This window comes from Scophthalmus maximus, chromosome 6 (genome assembly GCF_022379125.1).
Source record: "Scophthalmus maximus strain ysfricsl-2021 chromosome 6, ASM2237912v1, whole genome shotgun sequence".
NCBI lineage: Eukaryota > Metazoa > Chordata > Actinopteri > Pleuronectiformes > Scophthalmidae > Scophthalmus > Scophthalmus maximus.
This window is the reverse complement of record NC_061520.1, coordinates 21773112-21794193: the sequence shown is the minus strand read 5'-3', so window position 1 is coordinate 21794193 and position 21082 is coordinate 21773112. Positions and strand designations below refer to the sequence as shown.

Genomic DNA, 21082 nt, shown 5'->3' with positions numbered 1-21082 from the left:
TAAAAGTAAATAACCAAACCCGTGTATAAGGGGAGGAGGAGCGGTGAGTCAGGCGTGACTTACTGTAACTCCGCTCCGCTTCGGGTGATAACCCCCAGTCACTTTAAATATGACTTATTTCATGTATCCGAGGGAGTATCAGTATGGCTGCGGGTGTTTAAAGGTGAGTTCACTGTCACGCAATAACCAATTAAATGCATTTTTTTATTGAACAAAAGGAGTATGAGATTTATCCGTTTCATTTAAAGTGGGGAAAAGAGTTGAGACAAATAGAAATGAATGCGAAATAAATGCCGCATGATTAAGGTTAACAATCAAGTGAAATAAATGCCGCCATTGGTTTAGCGACCGTAGACTTGCACAGTGGAACCATACTCCATCTCTTCAGGAAGGCTTTTGTGCTGGAGAAATGACATCAAACTCAAGTTTGTTTATGTTTGTTTCTTTTTCTTTTTCGACTTTTTCAGGGACAACAGACGCAAACCAACTACTTACTAAAAATTACTTTTTTACTTGTGCGCTTTCCCTGTAAAAATAAACAATAATAATAAAAAAAAAAAATCAGAAATGAATGCCTCCTTTTTGCCTCAAATCAAATGTAGGCTCTTTGCTGTAGCCTGGAAATCATAGTTGCTAAATGTTTGATTTTCATATGTAATAAAATGCTTTGTGTCTCCTTTAACTTTGACAGGGGACATATAATATATTGAACTATAGAAGAAAAATAAAGAAATACTATAAATAACATACATTATGGTGCTGAGGTGAGTCTAAAAAAGTATTTTTGTTGCCTTGGCGATTATATAGAGCAGCTGTTATTTATATAGGTCCCACACCTGCCCTGCTGACTCCCTCCATCAGTAAACAGTGATTTACTTTGCGCGTACGCACACACGCCCACACACACACACACACACACACACACACACACACACACACACGCACACCGAGAAAAAGACGGTGTTTGTTTTCTCATGACAATGCTCCAGGTCACCAAAGCCTTTCAAGAAAAGGAATGAGTGTAGTTCTGTATTGTCCTCCTCTTCCCCTCCTCTCCTCTCCTTCTCCTTGCTCTGGTAGCAGTAAGACACTGGCTGGCATGCCGGTGCAGCTTATTCACTGGCTGTGTTAGTGTTTTGGGAAGGCTTTGTAATTGGAGCCGAGCCGTTATCTTTAGCCAGAGCCGCGCGGAGCAGAGCTCAGGCCAGACCAGACATTAACTCATACTTTCACTCCAACTCGAGCAGGAAATGGGGAGTATTTTATAATGTCATCCACTCTGTCATGAACACAATCGCTCAGCACTCTCTGTAAACTATCACAGGGGACGCCGGTTCAAGGCTCAAGGATATTGATGTTTCTCAGAGCGCAGGGACAGAAAGAGAAGAGGGAGAAAAGAAGAAGAAAAAAATCTATACAACGAGCGAATCACAATCGACACGTGTAATTATTTTACATATCGCGAGCACAGAGGCGTTGGATTAGAAAGACTGTGTGTGTGTGTGTGTGTGTGTGTGTGTGTGTGTGTGTGTGTGTGTGTGTGTGTGTGTGTGTGTGTGTGTGTGTGTGTGTGTGTGTGTGTGTGTGTGTGTGTGTGTGTGTGTGTGTGTGTGTGTGTGTGTGTGTGTGTGTGTGTGTGTGTGTGTGGAGAAGCTTGAACTGTGTGTCTGCTAAATTTATCATGAGGCCTTTGGGAGCATTGAAATGAGAACAGTGGCCTATTACTGCTAAGAAGGTGTTTTATTGAGAATACGCCGACATGCCACCCCAGGGAGAGTGCTGGGGGAGAAGAGTGTGGCCATAGCCTCAACCACTCTGTGCACGCGTGTGTGTGTGCGTGTGCGTGTGGGCGTGGGGGCGTGGGCGTGCGCGTGCCGGCATGTCACTGTCTTTTTGTGCGAGCCGTCTTGAGGTTGTCAGATAAAAAAAAAAAAAAAAAAGAAAAGCGCCTTCTCTTCCACTTAATTATTCCCTATGATATGCATTGGAATTGTCACTTTTGACACTTGAGGTGTCCCAGTCAATAATTTATATAGGTCAGGCCAGCTTAGCAGAGCTCATTGTTAGTTATTAGCAGATGAGAGCAGTGGCGTGTTATGCAGGCGCTCTGTTTATTTTACCAGTGTGTTTGCGGCCTGGAAAGCGTCCCGTGAACATTCCTTCATCCCCGGCCAAGGGTTTATAGCTGTTGATATGAGCTGTGTTTTAGAGCTCTGCTGTGTTTTAGAGCTCTCTTATTCAGCTCTTGTGTTTATTGTTATGATAATTAACAAAGTGAGGTGTTAATCTTTCCTCATGCCATTCCTCTAATTCATCGTTAAGGGGCTCGCGCAACTTATCGAACCTGATTTTTTATTTTTTTGGGGGGTTGTTATTACTTAAAGTAGGTCTGGTTAGCAACTTCTTTCTTTTCTTTATGATGTCCACAGTGTGTGCTACCAAAAATATACACGAGGTTTAAATCACAATTAATGCCTAAAGGCAGTTTGGTTTAGCTCGAAGGTTAATATATATGTACTGTACCTGGACAGGCGGCAAGCTTTTGATCCTGCCTTCTCTCGCCCCCTCCCTGCGAGTTCAGCAAGATCTCCAGTAGGTGGCAGGGTCCTGTTTTCCTCTCGCTTCTCTTCCCCTCACTGAGTGCACACGGGTGTTAAAGAGTGTGATGATATCATGACAGCTAATTGCTCTCATCGGGATGGGAGTTGGATGGATTGCCTGGTAGTTGGCGTAATGTTGGCTATTAATGTAAGTGCTTTTAGCTTGTCTGAGACCAGACTGTAGTTAGAAGTGTTTAAAAACTGGGAAAAGTCTATGCTGATGTGGTTGATTTTATGACCAAATACGCACACGCACACCCCAAAAAACAAAATAAAAAACCGCAGCGGGTCGCACGTCATCGCGTTAGTTCACACTGCTGCTGTACATGTTGGTATTGTTGGAGGAAATACACGAGGCAAAACAAACTGATCTTGTATAAACATTTTATTTTTAAAATAAAATGTTTATACATGTGGTATCGGCTTGGGGAAATGTATATGGGAGAGAAAGTCCAAATTGAAAGATACAAAGCGTCTGAGCTGTTTGTGCGCTTGTTGTTTTCGGCATGTGAAATGAGTTGTGTCTTTTGTCCTGGCACTGTAAACACTTCCAGTTAGCAGAACAATAAAGGGGCTGATAGCGGTGGGCCGGTTTTTCTTTCTTTCCGCTGGATAGCTGTGTTTACTTATCTGTTTAATTAAAGGGGCCTCTTTTCTTCGGGCTCCCATTGTTTCTGTAGCACGGGCGGAGTCCCGGCAGGGTCAAAGGGTTAACAGCCGTCAACTGTGTCTTTTTTTTTTTTTTCTTTTCTTTTTTCTTTTTTTTTTCCTTTTCTTTTCTTTTTTTTCTGTTTTTAAAGCGGGCCCCTTCACAAAGGCACGGGTTCACCTGCAGCCCAGCCCGCGGCTCCCTGTTGTGTGGCCCCATTTGAATTAATTATGTTTAGGGGACTGTTTGTGATTGGTGGAGAAGGGCGTGGTTGATTGGATAGTTTTGTATCTTGTCAGCCAGGGAGCAGCCTTGCGCGTGCAATCTGTCTGTATCCCGAGGAAGGTTGGAGACTCCGCAGCACAGCAGCGCCTGTTCTCAGCCTCCCTGCCTGACAGCCTGTGTGCGTCTACCCCTCTCTCTCTCTCTCTCTCTCTCTCTCTCTCTCCATCTCTGACTCACTCTCGCTCTCGCTCTCTCTCTCTCTCTCTCTCTCCTTCCCTCGCCGCCGCGCTCTCCGCTCTGCTTCACTCCACACCGCGTGGCCCGGCACTCTGTTTACCCTGCCAGCTAAATGGAGTTTGTCAGGTACGTCAATATGATTGATTTCTGTGATTTTTGCCAGCTTTTCTTTGTGTTTAAAAAAAAGAGAGAAAGAAAGAAAGAAAAAAGAACAATTTAATTTGACCGGGGAAAAGGAGAGAAGGAGGCTTATCGTCTGTCTGCCGTTGATGTTCTGTCATTGTAATTGGGGAATGTTTTGTCACGCGGCGTGAGAGGAGCAGTTCTCCAGGCTTTACTTTGCCGGCGAGACACCGACAGTTTACAGTCTTGTTCCGACGGGGGGAACATGACAGCAAAGTGTCTTCTACTGTATCAGGATGTATTGTATCTCAAAATGTGACCGTATGGATTGGGTGTTTGTGCCTTTTTGTGAACTGTGCTGTCGATGCTTGTCAGAGATGGAGGTGGGCACTTTCAGTGCAACAGTTCCTTTTTTTCCTCTCGCTCGTGTTGTTTGTCAGCTACAGCTTTAGACGCCTTCTTCTTTTCGCTTTTCACGTGGCTGCCAGTTTACAGTGTTTGTTTAGTTTTGTGTACTTTGCTGATAGAGAGTGAACCAGTCGAGCAGGATCCAGCGTTGTTTGCAGTTTGAATATTCTACCAAAAACAAGGGACAGGTTTGTCTTCTCTTCTGCATCGTTGTTTAAATTATTATTTTTCATGTTTTATCCTTTTGCATTTGCAGTGTAAGGCATTTCAAATACACACACACACACACACACATGTTTTTGAGTTTTGTTTATGTTTTATGTTTTTTCCGTGGTGTGTGTTCTGTGCTGGGTTTTGCCGGCTGTGTGCTTTGTGAGGATTTGTCGAGGTAATGAATGCCGGTCAGACTTTGCTTGCTCTCGGGCTATGGCCTGGACTAATCCTCACTCTCCTCGTGGTGTCACAGTGAATTAAGACAGAGGCTGGCACAGCTCTATATTTGACACGGTCACCACAAAACCACGTTGGAGACATGCTGTCACCCCAAATGCCATCGCTCATACCTTCCTGAAACTTGGTGTGAGAATTTGGTGACGTGCCTGTGTGTGTGTGTCAGTGCTCGTCACAGAGGGACGGCAGAGTCGACTTTATCTGCTGTCAACTTCTAAGTCTGGCTCAAGTCCTACGGCTTTGAGGTTTTACACACACACACAAAAAAAGCAATCTATCGACTCTCCGTTGCTTAACAGCCGCAAGTACTTTTCACTTCAACGATTTGAAGTAATGCACTCGCGCAGCTTTAGAAAAAGGATCCACATGTTCTGTCTGTTTGCACTTACTTTTGCTGAAAATATGTCCGGGGCGCAATGTTTCAGCACCTTGCGTCAGTGGTGGAGGAGTGGGTGCCTCGGAGGAAAAAAAAGAGGAGAGATGGAGGAGGACGGTGGAGGAGAACGTGAGATGGTCAGGGCGGGGAGCGCAGCCTAAACAGGCCGGCGTGCACCGTAATGCCGTGCAGCTGTGCCGCGACTCTCAGTTTGGGAGAGCGGGAGTGCGAGCTGATTGGGCTGACAGTTTGTAATCAAAGTTGATTTATTGTTCATTAGTAGTGCATTAGCCCTTTCAGGCAGGGGCGTTATTTGTGCAGTGGCCTGTCAAGGCGAGGGGGCTGCCAGCACCTGTCATTTTTAAACCATGACATAGGCAACCAGATATTAGCTATGTACCCGGAGAGGGGGGCACAGGGGGGGCTTGCTGGCAGAGCCCCACGGCTCGCTGGGATATCCTTTACAGGGACGGCGTTGGCTTTGTGCTGGAGTCGGCAGGCGGGTCGGAGAGGAGAGAGACGGGGGAATAGTTCAGCGGTGATATCGTGGGCCACCAGCTGCTCTCTGCTGTTATTTCCTGTTTTTTGTTTTTTTGTTTTCTTGACTAAAGCGTGTTTTTTACGTGAAAAAGGCTATTCGCTCACTTGTTGTTGTGTATTTTTTTCCAAAGGCTCATTAGTGCTCGGAGTGTGTGTGCGTCTTGTGTTTCGGATGGGAAGATTAACTCCACACTTGAGATGCCATGTGTTTGAAAGGGTTGAGATGGTGGGATCATGATGAGATTACACGGTGTGGAGGGTTTTCTGGCACGCGGCCTTTTTTCACCACTCATCTGTGACGAGAGTTAATATATTTTTGAAACATTGAAAGGATGTGATGGTATTGACCCTAGAAAATAAAGGATGGATTATAAGGAATGTGTGTGGACATAAGCAACTCTGGCATATGCTGATTTTTTTTTTTACCTTAATGCTATAACCCTACTGCTGACACTGAATGTATTTTTCTATCAAATTAAATTAATTAGCCGCGTACTTTAGAAGGGTCACATAACGCAACAACATAAAGAATGTCAAGAAGCAACACACTTTGTGGCCCCCTTGTCTGCCGTCATGGAAACAAGGATTAGCCTTGCTTTGCTGGTGTGCAGAGAATAGAAACAATCTGCGCGAGGATGTGTCGACCATTGTCTGTTGACTACAGTTTCATTTGGAAGGGATTTTAGAGGCTGTGATCTTAATTAAATCTCAACTGACTCAAATAATGCATCAGAAGACGCGCATCGTTGCGTAACCGCGCGGGGCTGGTAAGCCATCGATCACGGGCGCACACAGCAGTTTACACCCACCGTGACTATAATCGGGGGCGGGGGGGGAGTGAAAAGCGGTGAACAGTGGTGTGTGCGATGGACATTGTCTCCCTGGATTCGTAAGCCAGGTTTTCTGAGATCAAGTGTGTTGTGAAATGTGAACTTGGAGGTGTGGCATCAGAAAGAGTCACTGGACATTAGGTCAGACATGCAATAAAGGAGGTGAAGGTTTTTGTTTGTTTGTTTGTTTGTTTGTTTGTTTGTTTGGGGGCTGATTGTGAGCGTGAATGGCTTTTAATGCTTGTGTTGAAAATAATCACTTCTAAATAATAATGAAAAAGCATATATATTGATAATTGTATTATTTGTCCAAGATAATGTTATTTTTTGATTATAGCCCAAATAATTTTTCAAAAATATAAAAATCAGATTTGGGAAAACTATACTGAAACATGAGGATGTGTGTGTGTGTGTGTGTGTGTGTGTGTGTGTGTGTGTGTGTGTGTGTGTGTGTGTGTCTCCTCAGCAGTGGTCACCTGCAGCGGAGGCTGCCTCCACTGTGGGAAACTGCGTGCAGCGTGCAGCTCAGCTGTTATTGTTGGGGTGAGAACTCGCTCACTTCGCCGCGCAGTTTGTTTGTTTAAACCCGACAGTGGGACCAGCTCCAGCAAAAAAAAAACCTGTTTGTTTGTAGTCGAAAAGTTAATTAAAATGCAATCTTGACTTTTGTTTTCACAGTTGCTGCAAATAATCTGAGCCTCAGACCCCTCACACTCCCCCCTACACTAAATACAGAATATTTAGTGTATGATAAATGGACACGAAATGTGGCTGTGGTTATCCTGTTTATATGAGCTGTAAACATTTTTCAAAACAACTTGATTGTGGATGACGAGGAAGGAATTATGGAGGGAGGAAGGGATGAGTCGTTCTGTCCAGTTTTTTTTCTTTTAGATAGCGCAGGCTTGCAAAAGAATCTAATAAATGCTGTTTTGTACACATACTGCTTGTAACAATTTATATAGCAAGATATTAGTATTATTGTTTTATTATCGGTTTTATGCGAAAATTGTTGTGAACTGCGTCCATGTTTTTTAAGAGGGAATAAATGCTCTCCACCTCAGAGATTTCAATCATCCTGAATAGGTAATATGGAATTAGTCTTTCCCGTCTTGTCGACGACTAATTACGTTCACACTTCACTTAAGTACAATAGCTCCCGTGAATCCTCATTCTGGTGACATTTGTAATGCAGGAGCTCACTGACAGGGTGGGAAGTCGTTTCCCTGCGCCTCTGCAGGCCAAGGTAAAACAACAGCATCAAACGGACTAGACCCGGTGATTTCTCTGGGGCTTATTTCTTTTCTCTTTTACTTCTGCATTCCATTTGATGCCCCCTATAAAACAACATGACCCCAGGGAGCACAAATGAAAATTTGATAATTCTACTTGTTTTTCTTCTTTTCTTTAGTCTTTTTTTTTCTTCTTTCTGACAATCTGCACCTTTGCGGCCGGTGAAACTGTGATTTCTCTGCCCCAGAGAAATCACCGGGTCTAGCCCGCATCACTGATATTCACCTGCACTTCCCTCATTTCCGCCCGTTAATTGCCTCGGTGCAGGGACAGGAGCCACCGTGAGGCCTCGTTCACCCCTGCTCCTTTTCACCAGGCTTTGACCTCTGACTCGTGATGGGAGGGGCTGCATGGAGAGCCTCTTCAATAAGTGTGAGACAGTGACTCTGTGTATCTAAATGTGCAGTTCCTGTTCCTTCATTAGATATTTTTGTCATATTTCGCCTGCTATTTTTTATTTTTTTTATATATCTTGCGTAGCGGTGTACTATACTGTGTGTGTGTGTGTGTGTGTGTGTGTGTGTGTGGATGTTGAGGCTGTGCATAGAATTAGGATATGTATGAATTAAATTGTTTTATTATCTTATTCAAAAAGGAAATGAATGCTTAGTTTTTAAAAATAAAATGTTTTGTCTTTAATGCCATATACATTTTTATACTGAATATACAGTGAGGAGATGCGCATGCTCTATTTGGAAGTCTGCTCACGCATGCTTGCTCATATACAGTGTGTTATGGGTTGCACTTGCACATGTGCCTGTATGTGCTTGTGACAGTTAACTTGCCACAGTATAGGTTTGTGTGTGTGTGTGTGTGTGTGTGTGTGTGTGTGTGTGTGTGTGTGTGTGTGCGCGCGGCCAGCAGGCCTGTGCTGGTACAGTGTATTGCCTCGAGTCACTATGCAGCTGTGCGAGAATGTTCCAGGTTTGATTGTTTATGCATGGGAGGCACCTGGAGAGCGCCACACCTTTTGTGAAAATTCAAAAACATCAGCTATCTCTGGCATCCTCAGAATGCCCTCTTTTTTCACACCCTCATATCGGCAGGGCAGATTAGAGCCGGGCTCAGTGGATTCGCTCCAGTTATTAGCCCAGTGCGAGCCTGTCATTTAGACTATCTTTAGATGGCGATATATATTTGTGTGGATCATCGGGATTCATGATGTTATCCGAGAGATAAGGGAGTGCACCATATGGGAGTGCTCTAAATGGCGACTGGCGTCCCGTGTTTGCGTAAAATGGGCATGATACAGCGGCCAGGGCAATATTTTTCAGTTAAAGTGCTCCCTCCCGCCCTTCGTCTCAATAGGACCCAGTCTTAGGCAGATTTTCACTCCTTCAGCACGGGATTAAATGGTGGTAGTTACATTGATCAATAGGTTAAGAAGCATACAATCCCTCTTACTGCTAATGACCTCAGTAGTAATGGGTAATAAAATGGGGGTCTGTAATAGCCTCTTGCTGGGGCCGCTAACAGAGGAAGCTGCTCTCGCTGTAGTGACTGTGAGCCAGACGCTGGTGACAAGGCAAAGTGTGAAACCATGATGAGATATACACCTCAGGTGTAAAGAATTAAAGACTGCAGAATTGAATAAAAAAATCTCAGTCTAATTTATAATGTAATTGGCAGCTATTGTGAGCCGGTTAAGTGCGTAAACCCTCTGTGTTAACTCGAATTCCCCCTTTTCCACAACACACTCTATATAATGTGGCATGACAAAATGATTATACATTTGAAAATATGACCAAATTTACAGCTTTAACATGGTAGTAAAAATAGAGCATGACAAATATGGAGTAGATTTTTAATGCATGCAGTTAAAGTGAAGCTTTGAGAGAGGAAAAGAAAGGAGAAAGGAAGGTGGCATTATTATTTATCCTTGATGTGTGTGTGGGGGGGTTATACTTAGACAGGAACTATATATCATATCACGTATGGTGTTGGCATGTATGACACTTGCATGCAGCAAGTCAGAGATGAGAGTTGACCTTCAAAATAGTTAATCAAAATTAGCGATGCCCAGAAAAAAGGGACTTCAGTGGATAATGACTGTGAAATTAGGAAATGGGAGGCCGCGACTATGCAAATGACAGGACAAGTCATGTGCAAAAGTCAAGATGAACTGCATATTAAGACATAATACAAGGGGGAATTAATATTGCATTTTCCCCCTCGTACCCCTATGCGCGGTGCTGGAAATGAGAAATGTGAAGTGTGTGTTGGTCCTGGGTGGGGCCGAGCCTCCTCCATTCTCTCGGGGGGGCCAGAAGAACACAGCACAGTGTGGCGCGGCGCCGTTCGGCAAAGTTAACGGAGAGCATCAAAGCTGGTCCGTCCTATTTGACACCGCTGCCCTTTCCTCTGCATCAGTAGTACAAGCTGTTCATTATGGCAGCACTTTGTTTTTGTTTTATGCTACAATGGGGAGAAGGAATAAGGTAATATGCATGCAGGGTGTGTGTCAAGAAAAGCCCCTTAGTTACCGGACGAGCTTTTAAACAGCTAAATTACATTCAGAGGAGCATGAAAAATTCAAGGGGGTGTCATTAGCTATAAGGCGGCCACACAATTTGGGTAACCTTGGCGAAGACAGACTGTCACCCGTTATGTCCGCTCTATCAAGTGCTGACATCAGCCTTAGAGACGGAGAGCACATTGTAACACACACACACAGGCACATACTGTACATACTAATATAAAGGCGCACGCACACATAGGAACCGTCTTCGAGACGCGCAAACAGTTGCGAAGACGCCGCGCTATCGAGTACATCGTAGTCGCTGTTTGTCATACAAATGTCACGGGAAGGAGCTCCTAATTGTCTTGCGCATCACGGCAGTGAGTGGCAGCATCCAGGCGCACTCCGAGTCCCCTACGCCGCCGGAGCAATTAAGGCACCCTGACAACTGTGGGGGCTCTCAGTGTCACAACAAATCACTTGTTTTGAGGAGTCATGCACTCACACCTTTCTACTGGGAGTTAGTTAGCGGCCCGCGTGTTTGTCGACGTGGCTCCGCCCCCAGGCACTCCACATCTTCACAATAAATAGATGGCTGTTGACAGCGTCTCTAATGAAATATTCTCACACGACGTGGCGTGCGTGTGCGGACAGCAGCACTTCCTCTTTCTTTCTTTCTTCCTGAGTCCTTTCTTTCACGTTCGCAGGTATGGCATGTTTGCCTTGTTGTGTAAATGGCAAACTCCGAGAAGCTCAGTTCCGGTCACGTTGAAAGGGTTTGTGTGTGAGAGGGGGAATGTCGGCGGACGGCGGATACAGCCGGTTGTTTTGTTGCCCTGCTGTCCTTTAGCTCTCCTTGGTGTGGTGTCATAATGGTTAAAGGGGTCCATATGTGTGTTAGTCTATTTGTTGGAGGACACGTGAGAGATTCATTTTAGAGTCCAGTCAAAAGCAACGTGTGTGTATGTAATAATACATTATTATTGCTGCTGGGGTTGCAGTTGGCAGACACAGAATAAGGATGAATTGCGTTACGTTTCAGTGCTGTGCTTGTCTCTTGACGTCTTTGCGCTCGCTCGTGTGTGTCTGTGCAGGTCCCAGTGTCAGTGGCTATGATGACACCTCAAGTGATAACTCCACAGCAGATGCAGCAGATCCTTCAGCAGCAAGTCCTGAGCCCTCAGCAGCTCCAGGTTCTTCTCCAGCAGCAGCAGGCCCTCATGTTACAGCAGGTAATGTGCAACTGACAGTCGTGCCATGAACCTTTTTGTCAGATCGCGTCTCAAATGGTGGATGTGTCTTTTTGACATAAAACCCTTCAAAAAATGAATAAAGTTACCGTTTTTTTTTTTTTACGTTCTGGCTGATCGGTGTAAAACGTCTCACAAAAATAAATTTGCTTTGAATTGCTACCCTTTTTTTTCCTTCTTTTCTTTCCTTAAGCCCCAAAAGATAACGTTGCTTAAAGTATTGGAAGTTCTCAAAAATAAAAGCACTCGCTTGAGTTTCTGTGACTGACAGACTTTGACTCACATGTTGCCTTCCGGTCTCTTCTGCAGCAGCAACTCCAAGAGTTCTACAAGAAGCAGCAGGAACAGCTCCACCTCCAGCTCCTACAGCAGCAGCAGCAGCACCATGCGGGCAGCAAGCAGAGTAAAGAGGTAGGCTGACATCACTCCAGCCGCCTGCCATTACCAAAGCCGTTGGCCAGACAGAATATGGGAGTCATGTGGCCCCCGCCCACCCACCCCTTCACTCCCTCCCAACTCCATCTGCCTCCAGACTGTGGTAAAAGCAGTGAGGAGAGGGGGGGATCAAGTGCACTCATGCTTCTGATTAGCATGTCAGACTTGCTGGATAAATGGTAACAACTGACTGATACTGTGCTAAGAATTCAGTGTCTTTTCTGGAGCCGTTTCCACATTAAGTGTGTAATATTTTACAGAGGCCCAGCCTTAGGTCATTGTTCTGTTTTGGGGTTTTTTGTTTAATTTTTCTCCATGCAAACAAGTGTCCTATGCAACAAAGAGATGACCGCTCCCGTGAGCCCTGTGTAGGACGTAATGAAAGGCAGAAGGGAGAACGGCAGAGCATATAAAATCTGTGAGGCTTTTCTCGGTAATTAACATGGAAATGGCAGAGGAAGAGAAGGCATGTAATTGTGAGATATCAGTGCAGAGAGCGCTCTCAGCTTTGTTGCCTGTGTTGAGGTTTTTTTTCTTCTTCTTTTTTTTTTTCCTCTACATCCTTCTCTCTCTCCTTTGCTCCCTCCAGTGCAGCAGGGCTCGCTCATAGGCAGCAGCTTAATGCGCGTTAATGACTGGCGGATACAGGCATCACTGTGGACAGCGCAAATTATTATTGTGCGGTCAGAAGGAGTTCAAAGGCAAATTTTCTTTTTCTTTTTTTTTTTTGCTGTTGTCCCCATCGAGTTCCGCGTTTGGAGCGAAGGGGACGCATAGAAAAATTAAGTCCACTGTTAAAAAGCAGACGCACGCGCGCGCACATCCACGCCCGCTCCCACTCGTCCGCGTGCTGTCGAAGCTCCCAACTTCAAAGTCGTAGCTCCCTAATTAATGAACTGCGGGCTTCAGTTTGGACAAGTTGTGGCGTGATGCTCCCATAAATCAACATGACAGCAGAGCTCCTCGGCCTCAGATAGGGCCTGTCACCAACTCGCATCTGATGTAAACACCAGAGGAGCAGGGGAGAAAAGAGGGGGGAGGAGATGTGGGGGGAGGCGAGGAGGTGCAATTGATCAGTTGAATGGGGCACGAGAATGAAAGAAAAGGCAACTTTTGAAGCATATTATGTATGATCACAGGAAATGGATGCAGCCTCGAGAGGCTCTCCCCCTCAGCCGATGTTTTCTTTCTCTCCCCATCGCGCTCTCTTTTTTTCTCCAGTCGCACTGCGCGCAGCCATCAAAAGACAGAATAAGAATTATGCAGCGACTCCCCTGTGGCTGCCAGACAATAACCCCCTGTTGTTGCTTTGTGCCTCTTTTATTTTAAAGACATCAAAATTTAGTTTTTCAAAGATCTTTAACTTTTATATCTGAAGCTTGACAATAAAGGCCTGCCAGTGCCACTCTTTATCATTTGTCAGGGACTGTATTTTTCTCTCCCTCGTGCCACGTCTTGTTAACCTCTTATTTGGTCTATTGGGTCTGGGTTTTTAATGTCTCTGCATGCTGCGAGCGCACAGGAGCTCCTGTCAGCTGATGGGACCAGAGGAAAAAAAACTGTCAAGGGAGAGGGGAGTTAAATTAATTTGCAATACTTGATTTCTCTTTCTTCCTTTTTTTCCCCCCCTCTACAAAGCCACCCTCTGTTTATTTTGCGTTTTGAAAAAAAAGGAAAGACATTGTTGCTTTTGAACTCCCACCCCTGTAGTACTATTATTTTGTCTGAGGGCTGTCAGCGGAGAAGCTGGAGAACAGAACCCCCCCGCCCGAAGACGAGAAACTTCTCCAGTGGGGAAAAAGTAACCGTCAACCTTCAATATAAATGGGACAGATCAGAAAGGATCACGGGCCACCTGTGTCTAAAACGTCAGTGGAGTCTCAGTGAGATCTCTGTCTCGTCTCCTCTTACTCTTCTCTTATTTAGGGTTAAATCACACATGAGCCCGTGAATTAATGCGTGGCGACTGCTCAGTTATGACCCTCAGCTACTGTCCAAGTTCTTCCCCTGATTGATCCGATGAGATGACCCCGCTTGCTGTAACAGACCTGCGCTGCCCAGAGCTTTATTTCGAGCGAAGCCAGTGCAGCAGCAGCAGCAGCAGCAGGCTGGGTGTGGGTCAGAGGAAGGGAAAGGAAGGCGCTGGACCCCTTTGACAAGCCGAATTGGGTTGGGCGTAGGGGGGGCATGGTTTATCTGGGTGTTTCAGTGGTTTCACAGCAAGTGACCTAACAGCCGCGTCCCACCAAGACCTTTTTTGTCTGCCCTCAATTGTGAGAAGTAAACAAAAGTGGTGTATCCTGTGTTTGGTCACAGGGTGCGGTGCACAGCTTGGCAGCCCCGGCACTGCTTTTAGTGCCCCCTCCTCTCTTCCCACCCGCTTGACAACTGGCCTTGTATACTCATAAACAGGCCCTGTATCCTGTTGAGTCCCGGGCGCGCTTGTTTTATCCTTATCTGTTTCGAAATACAGAAGGTGCCCGGATAGATCTCGTTGTGTAATCTTTACCAACAGACATTTTCGGTGAGTTGACTGCGGATTTGTTGAGAGCAAAGGTACATGGAAGGGTTAAAAGTCATCTCTCTCTCTCTCTCCCTCTCCTCTGTGCCCCTGTTATCTAAATAGCATCGCTCATTTGTTTTGACTCATAGGAGATTGGGGATATTAGATAATTTCCTTCTATTTATTATTCTGAATCTGTCCGTCTTCTTCGCCTTTCCATTTTCTTTTGCTCTCTCATATCACTTTGTCATCATAACAGGGTTCACACGTTTCACTTTTCAGACAAACTTCCAACCCCCCCCCCCCCCCCCCCCCCCCAAAAAAAAAAAACCCCAGTAGAGACGCACCAGCTTTTCATTAAATGAGTCCTGATGAAACAGCTGTAGCACAGTTAGACCCACAAAGCCACCATCTCTCAGTCAGTCCACAGCGTGTGATTGAGCGCAGCTCTCTGCGCCGGTCGGGGAAAGAGTTTATCCCCGAGCTCAGCGCCGTGCCTGGGCAGTTGTGAGAGTTGCCAGGGTGGTTATTAAGCACTTTGATTTAGTCACACGTTGTTTGCTGAATTATGAATGGCTGTAATTAAATTCCTGTGGCTCTTATTATGAATGATTAACTATGTTGTTTCGTTGTTTGTCATTTGCCTCCCGACTCCTCGTTAATTAAGAGAGAGGGAGATGTATAGTCTACCTGTCTTAAGTGGGCCCCGCACAAACCCACACCAAAGGCAAGAAAATGTATGAAACACACGCGGTGCTATTTTGTGTCTTAGCGCCCGCATAATCCATTAAACATGTTTTTTATGAATGAACATGTTGCTCTAATGTGTTTATTTTTTACAACGTGAACCATGAACTCGAGAGCTTTGAACTCAAAATGTTTTCTCTTCAACGGCGTACATGAATCCAGTTATATGCAAACCTGAAATCCATCTTTACATGTTTGCTCTTGCTGTTAGGCTTCTATATGCTGTTTGTGTGTTTGCTAATGGTGTGCCTCTCTTATCTTTGTGTGCATGCTTGTATGTGTTTGTGTGTGTGTGTGTGTGTGTGTGTGCGTGCGCGTGCATGTGCCATCAGCAGCAGGTCTCAGCGCAGCAGTTGGCCTTCCAGCAGCAGCTCCTGCAGGTCCAGCAGGTCCAGCAGCAGCATCTACTCAACCTTCAGAGACAAGGGCTGCTCACCATCCAGCCTGGACAGACCGGCCTGCCGCTGCACTCCCTCGCTCAGGGTCAGTACCTCATACCCTTTAAAAAAACGTCAAAATCTCCCGTCCTCCCCTCCTCTAACACACTGCAACAAGTCGATGCCTGGGGTCACCTCTTTTTTTTCCTACTATTTTCACAAGTGCTCAAGTTTGTTTGTCGATGTAAACTGAAGATTTGGCCCCGCTGTCGGCTAAATATTTGAGTCGAGGTTAGAAGACAAAACCAGTGGAGCTTGGGGTCATACCGATGAGGTCGTTTGTTGATGTATTGCAAGATCCCACATTAGGCCAGTCGGATTCCTTCACCTGTTGTTCTAGGAGTTCTTCCCTGAACACAAAACTATTAAAACATGTTGAGAACTTATTCAGTCGTCGACGAGGACGATTTTAATCACGTGTAAAAGGTACAGTAACACATGAGCCACGTATAGGCACTTTCAATCTAAACTAATATCCTATTCCTAAAAACCAGATGCCAATTTTCCAAGTCTATTTTCCCATTGTGGCTAGTGTAGGTGGATCAGTGTATATTTAAATTGGTTTGATCTGCCACTGTCATGGCCCCGCTACAATACCTGTACAAATTAGCTTAGTCAAAGTGAACAATGCACGACCATATATGTACCCACATAATGTACATGGTTTCACTGACTCAGGACACACCTCGTGTAAATCCTCACTCAACACGTCTGAAGTTTACTAAACGGCATCCTATGCATCTCGTCTGGGACAGGCTACTGTTTTCTGAGCCATTGCCGTGTAACTCTGGTTATGCTGCAAGGCTCGACTTGGTTCATCATCTTCACAGACAGTGAAGGTGAAGACTTAGTTGAGTTTTTTATTTTTTTTTTTCCGTCCTTGCTTTGTTCTTCGACTCCATGTACCGTTTCAGTGATTGGCGTCCTGGTGGCAGCCTCCTGGAGCCTGGAGGAAGACTGGATCTATTGTTTCGCAAACTGCCAGTGAACTTGTCATTGTGAAATCACCTGTTACCCGACAGGGAGTCAATACTTGTTGTTTGGCCAAGAAGTTTATTTCTTTATTAATTCTTTAATATTTTGTTAAGGAGTGGTCCCCTCGTGACGGCATCTTTGTCACGAGGGATTTAGGAGGTGACATTGACTATTCATTTCCAGCTAAGACAAACAGTTTTGAAATAACAAGATAAGGCCGATAAAACTGGGAGGGTTTTGGGGGGGGGGGGGGGTGCTTAGGTAATAGGCAAACACAAACACGGTTTGTACAGTGGTGTTATTGTTTGGACTGGGTATGGAATCACTCATCCGCTCGCAGCCGATCGCCATGGGCACAGGCGTGGAGCGCTGCTGTGCTGTGAACGTGCTCCGCTGAGTTGCTCTGTGTCAGATGTCTGGCAAACACTCAAACGCCCGTTGAGTAAAGCATCATATGGGTGTTATTGTTAGGTACTGTACTTCTGATGGATTTCACAACAGCACCAGAACATCCTGTTTACACTGTCATCTTCACATGCCTCCGAGGCAACTTAACGTACTAACAGAGATGTTGTATGGAATTTTTTTTTTTTTTTCACCTTGTCAGTTTTAGATGCACTTTAACACTTTGATAGGGCTGCACAGTTTATTCTACTAAAATGATTTAAATTATCATTTGCGTTTTCTCCTCAAACTATATCAGTGAATCATAAACAGGAGAAATTGCCACAATTTATGACCATACCCAGTAAGGTGTCAGGGACACATTGAAACCGCCAAGGACTCACAAATCCTGAGAGGAATTCTTACTTTTACTTTAGAGCGAGAAAGTTATTTTATTTTCATAAGGACACTTTTTTCACCCTTAACAATGCATTCAAATGATTTGTATATTGTCTCTCTCGGGTGTTTGTTTTTTTTATCTGTAAAGATCAATATGAGGAACTCAATCTCCCCATGTACAATTAGCTGATTGTTTCAGTTTGCCGCAACCAGTCAAACCTGGTTAGTTTGCCCTTGCAATCCATCGATGATTAACTCGGTGCCTCTGACAGCTGTTACAACACTTAGGCCAGTGCTCCGGGCCCCCAGTTTGTCTTCCTATTCTACATATTTTCTGCTTGAGTGTTCGAAGTTATTGATGACCTTTCTGTTTTCCACATCACTAAACTCGTTCACGCATCAGCGGGCCTGGCCTATGGTGCTCAGATCTAATCTGCAATATTCAGCTAGCAGTTAGCACCGCGTCGGAAGTGATGAGTTGATCTGCTCTGTTTGGGTCTCGGGGATTATGGATTCAAACTTGGGGGCAGTAAAATGGCCTGGCTATTTTTTTTTTTTTTTTTGTTACTGATGATTTTTATGTTTCATTGTAAATTGTAGATAGCAATGTAATTATTTTGAAAGGCCAGTGTTATTACACAAAATCCACTTTATCCCCTTTTCCTTGTGCAGCGACAATGAAAGGAACAAAAGGTTTTTCAAATAGTAGGTCCCTGTAACAATTAAAGAAACGTAGGTGTACGTTGTGAATTTGTGTTTCTGGTGCCGTGATGCACTTTACGGCTCATTTTTCTCTCAGCTCCCTCCTTTGTCAAATTGTTGGCTGAGACAGATCCGTCATTTTTATTCAAAGCGACGGACTGAAGGAATGCATTTGAATTAGCCTTTCAAAAATGTGATAGCACTAATTAAGTATAAACTTGTAGATAGCAGTTTTGAGTGAAAAACAATTGTCACATTATCTGGGGTATAATTTGTTTCTCGTGTCGTAAATTCTTTTGACATTAATGTTCAAAGTCTTGGAAGCGGCCAGACGGTATCTGTTATAAATTACAACAATGTGTTTGGGGAGGATATAACTCTCATAAATATAAATTTGATCCTTCCACCCCCTCCCTACCCCTCCCACAAAAAGCCTGTCCTCTTGACCCGATAAGTGAGTCAGTGGTTGCTCAGGCTCACTTTGCTCAGGTGTGTGTGTGTGTGTGTGTGTGTGTGTCTCTGTGTCTGTGTGTGTCACAGAGGTGGACAGTGTTTTTGCACATCCCGGATAAAATGGCCCCTCACCCTCCGAGGTTGCGCTGCACAAGAGTGAGTTCTTGTAGCTGCGCAACATCATTTAAGCTGTCTAGCAGAGGCCGGGGGGACAGCGACATGACAAATTTGTCGGTAATATGAAAGCAAAGAATGTGGCGAGCCATGAAGTGCTCACAGAACAGCGGCACATCAGGGACAGCGGTGGGTAATGCGACTGACCTGTCAGTGATTGATACGTCCAGCAGTGGGCTACTGGTAATAGTTCCTGCAGCATTAGGACAGGACATATTTCAGGCCTAAGGGGTGCATATCAGCAGGCCAGTGATTACGGCAACATAAACAGGGGTGCAGTAAAGGTCCCAGCCTGACGGAACAATAAACTAATAGCGATGTCACTGTCCCCCCATGGCACCGGCACTGTGTGAGAGAAGTAACAGCTCGGTTTAAAGAGCCCGGAGCACTGGGGGCCATTTTTTATTTGGGGGATGATGGCCTGCAACTGATGTCATTATGAACCTTAAATCAACTTTCTGCTTGCTTGAACATGGTCACCTGGGTACAGGGGGACAAGGACAGGAAAAGGTTGAAGAGCTCGGCCTGTCTCGGTGCCAGAGCTACCTGCAGAGGCAAAATTGAGTTGGGAAGAGGGTGATCAATCAAGTGTCCCAACAACATACATTTTTTAAAGTGCTTGTCCGTATTTCCCAGTCGTAATGAAGTGGAATAGTTGTGCTGAAAAATGGAAAGACGAAAGATAAACCAATCTGGCATTTAAAGGATGGACAAACTGGGGCACCAAGAAAGAGGATTTACAGATCAATGTCATTATGTGTCCCACAGTAATCAGATGGAGAGAAACTCAATGCATTTTGCCAAAAGGCAAAATATAATACCTGCGGAGACATTCTCGTAATGGTATTTTATTGTCATTTATGTGAATCATGAGCCTCAGCTGTTGGTGGACGGGGTTAGGGTTAGACCCAAGAAGAACAAGGGAAGAGGCAAACAGAGGGCAATAAAACTATGGACTAGATCCAGAAGGAGACAGCTTGGTCCCACTCCGTTACCTCTCTCATCAGAGCGGTCTATCCGCTGCGGTTTCATCTGAGTAAACAGTGGTGCCGGGGTCACCAGGACTGCTGGGTAATTGAGCCAGTGCGGGCCGCCCTGTCAAGCACATCGGCTAAAAATACATCGCCCACTGTCATCAGGCTCCAAGTGGGGGGAAAATGATTGGTCCCGCTGTCGGAGCGCAGGACACTCGCATCACCAGTGACCTTCCCCTTCCAAACCAGCCATCACAGGAGAGGAAAAGAAACAAAAAAATAAGTCTCAGCACACCGTCGAAAACAGCAATGGATCCTTTTGATAATGCAACTCCAAATCAGCAAGAATCGGATTAGCATGCTGGCACACAAACCGCAATATTAAGCATGTTTAGCCTGTCATGGACGCGCTCTTTGATTAGGGCACATCAAGGCATTGAAGAGAATAAGGGAGAATACAGGCGGGCAGAATAGAGCAAGTGTGTTGAAATATTTGAATGAGGAAAGACGCTCCTTGGAACGTGGAAAGGTTATTGATTTGTCCTGCAATCATTTCCTGCTCTTTGATATGCAAACGATCTAGTGTGAATTTACAGCAATCCTATCAGACTCATTTCACAGTTCTTAGCCCCTGCGTCTCTCCGGAGTCCTCCGCCTCATTAGGCCAATGTTCTCCATTACCAGCATAATTAAAATCTTTAGTAGCTTATCAAATTAAAAATATTTTTATGCTGATCTTATTGAGATCTCCACCTCATACTTATTTTCCACAAACAGGGAATAAATTAAGACTAAGCATTTTGCACACAATGTATTACAATCTGCTGCATGAAAAGGAGCACTTCTGGTATCTATAGCGCTGGTGATGAGAAACGGGAAGGCGGGCAGAGGGGGGGGGGGGGGTCCAGAGAATATAAACCCAAGTAGATAAGCATGTGCAAATCATCTTCCATTTGCCAGTGCTCATTTCGAGAATGGATTTAATTAATTGTAATGTTAAACGAGTGGTCTTGCCCATTTGTTCCATGGTTCAATTCAGCACACATCCGAGGGCCCCTTTCACCACGCTTAAAACATGTGGCTTATTTAAGCACGGATCTGAATACTCAATACAAATCCCCTCGTATTCGCCTTTTTATATCTCTCAGTACGCCGTTAAAATCGGGGTTAGCCGGCCCAGATGTGTTGGGTTTTACTGGAAATACAAATAGCCACAGACTCTGCACCCAAGGGGCTTAATCTTATTTTGCATACTGTATCTGCTTTATCCTCGTTTGTGTCTAGTGAAGCAGACTTTCTCTTGCACAGTAACAGACACACCGTAGATGGACACATATACTGTACATTGTGTGCCAACAAAGGCTCTCCTCTCTCAGACATGGAAAAAGAGGTGCACAAGCACAGCATTATCCTTCTTCATCCTGACTCTGGCCCTGGGTGTTGGGATCACTGTCACTCAT

At 45.0% G+C, this 21082-nt stretch overlaps 1 protein-coding gene across 18 annotated transcripts in view; it reads left to right on the top strand.

Moving 5' to 3' along the window:
* The window catches only part of foxp1b (forkhead box P1b), a 152683-nt gene that overhangs the window by 104213 nt on the left and 27388 nt on the right, over positions 1 to 21082 (top strand). For 13 of the 18 annotated variants that reach the window (XM_047332984.1, XM_047332996.1, XM_047332992.1 and 10 more), the window contains 3 exons: positions 11284 to 11421; positions 11749 to 11850; positions 15457 to 15607. In XM_047332984.1, coding sequence (XP_047188940.1) covers positions 11284 to 11421; positions 11749 to 11850; positions 15457 to 15607 — 391 coding nt within the window. Of the gene's footprint in view, positions 1 to 3578; positions 3838 to 4280; positions 4431 to 11283; positions 11422 to 11748; positions 11851 to 15456; positions 15608 to 21082 lie in introns of those variants that run through there. The other 5 variants (XM_047332998.1, XM_047333000.1, XM_047332997.1 and 2 more) reach the window with 5 other exon arrangements.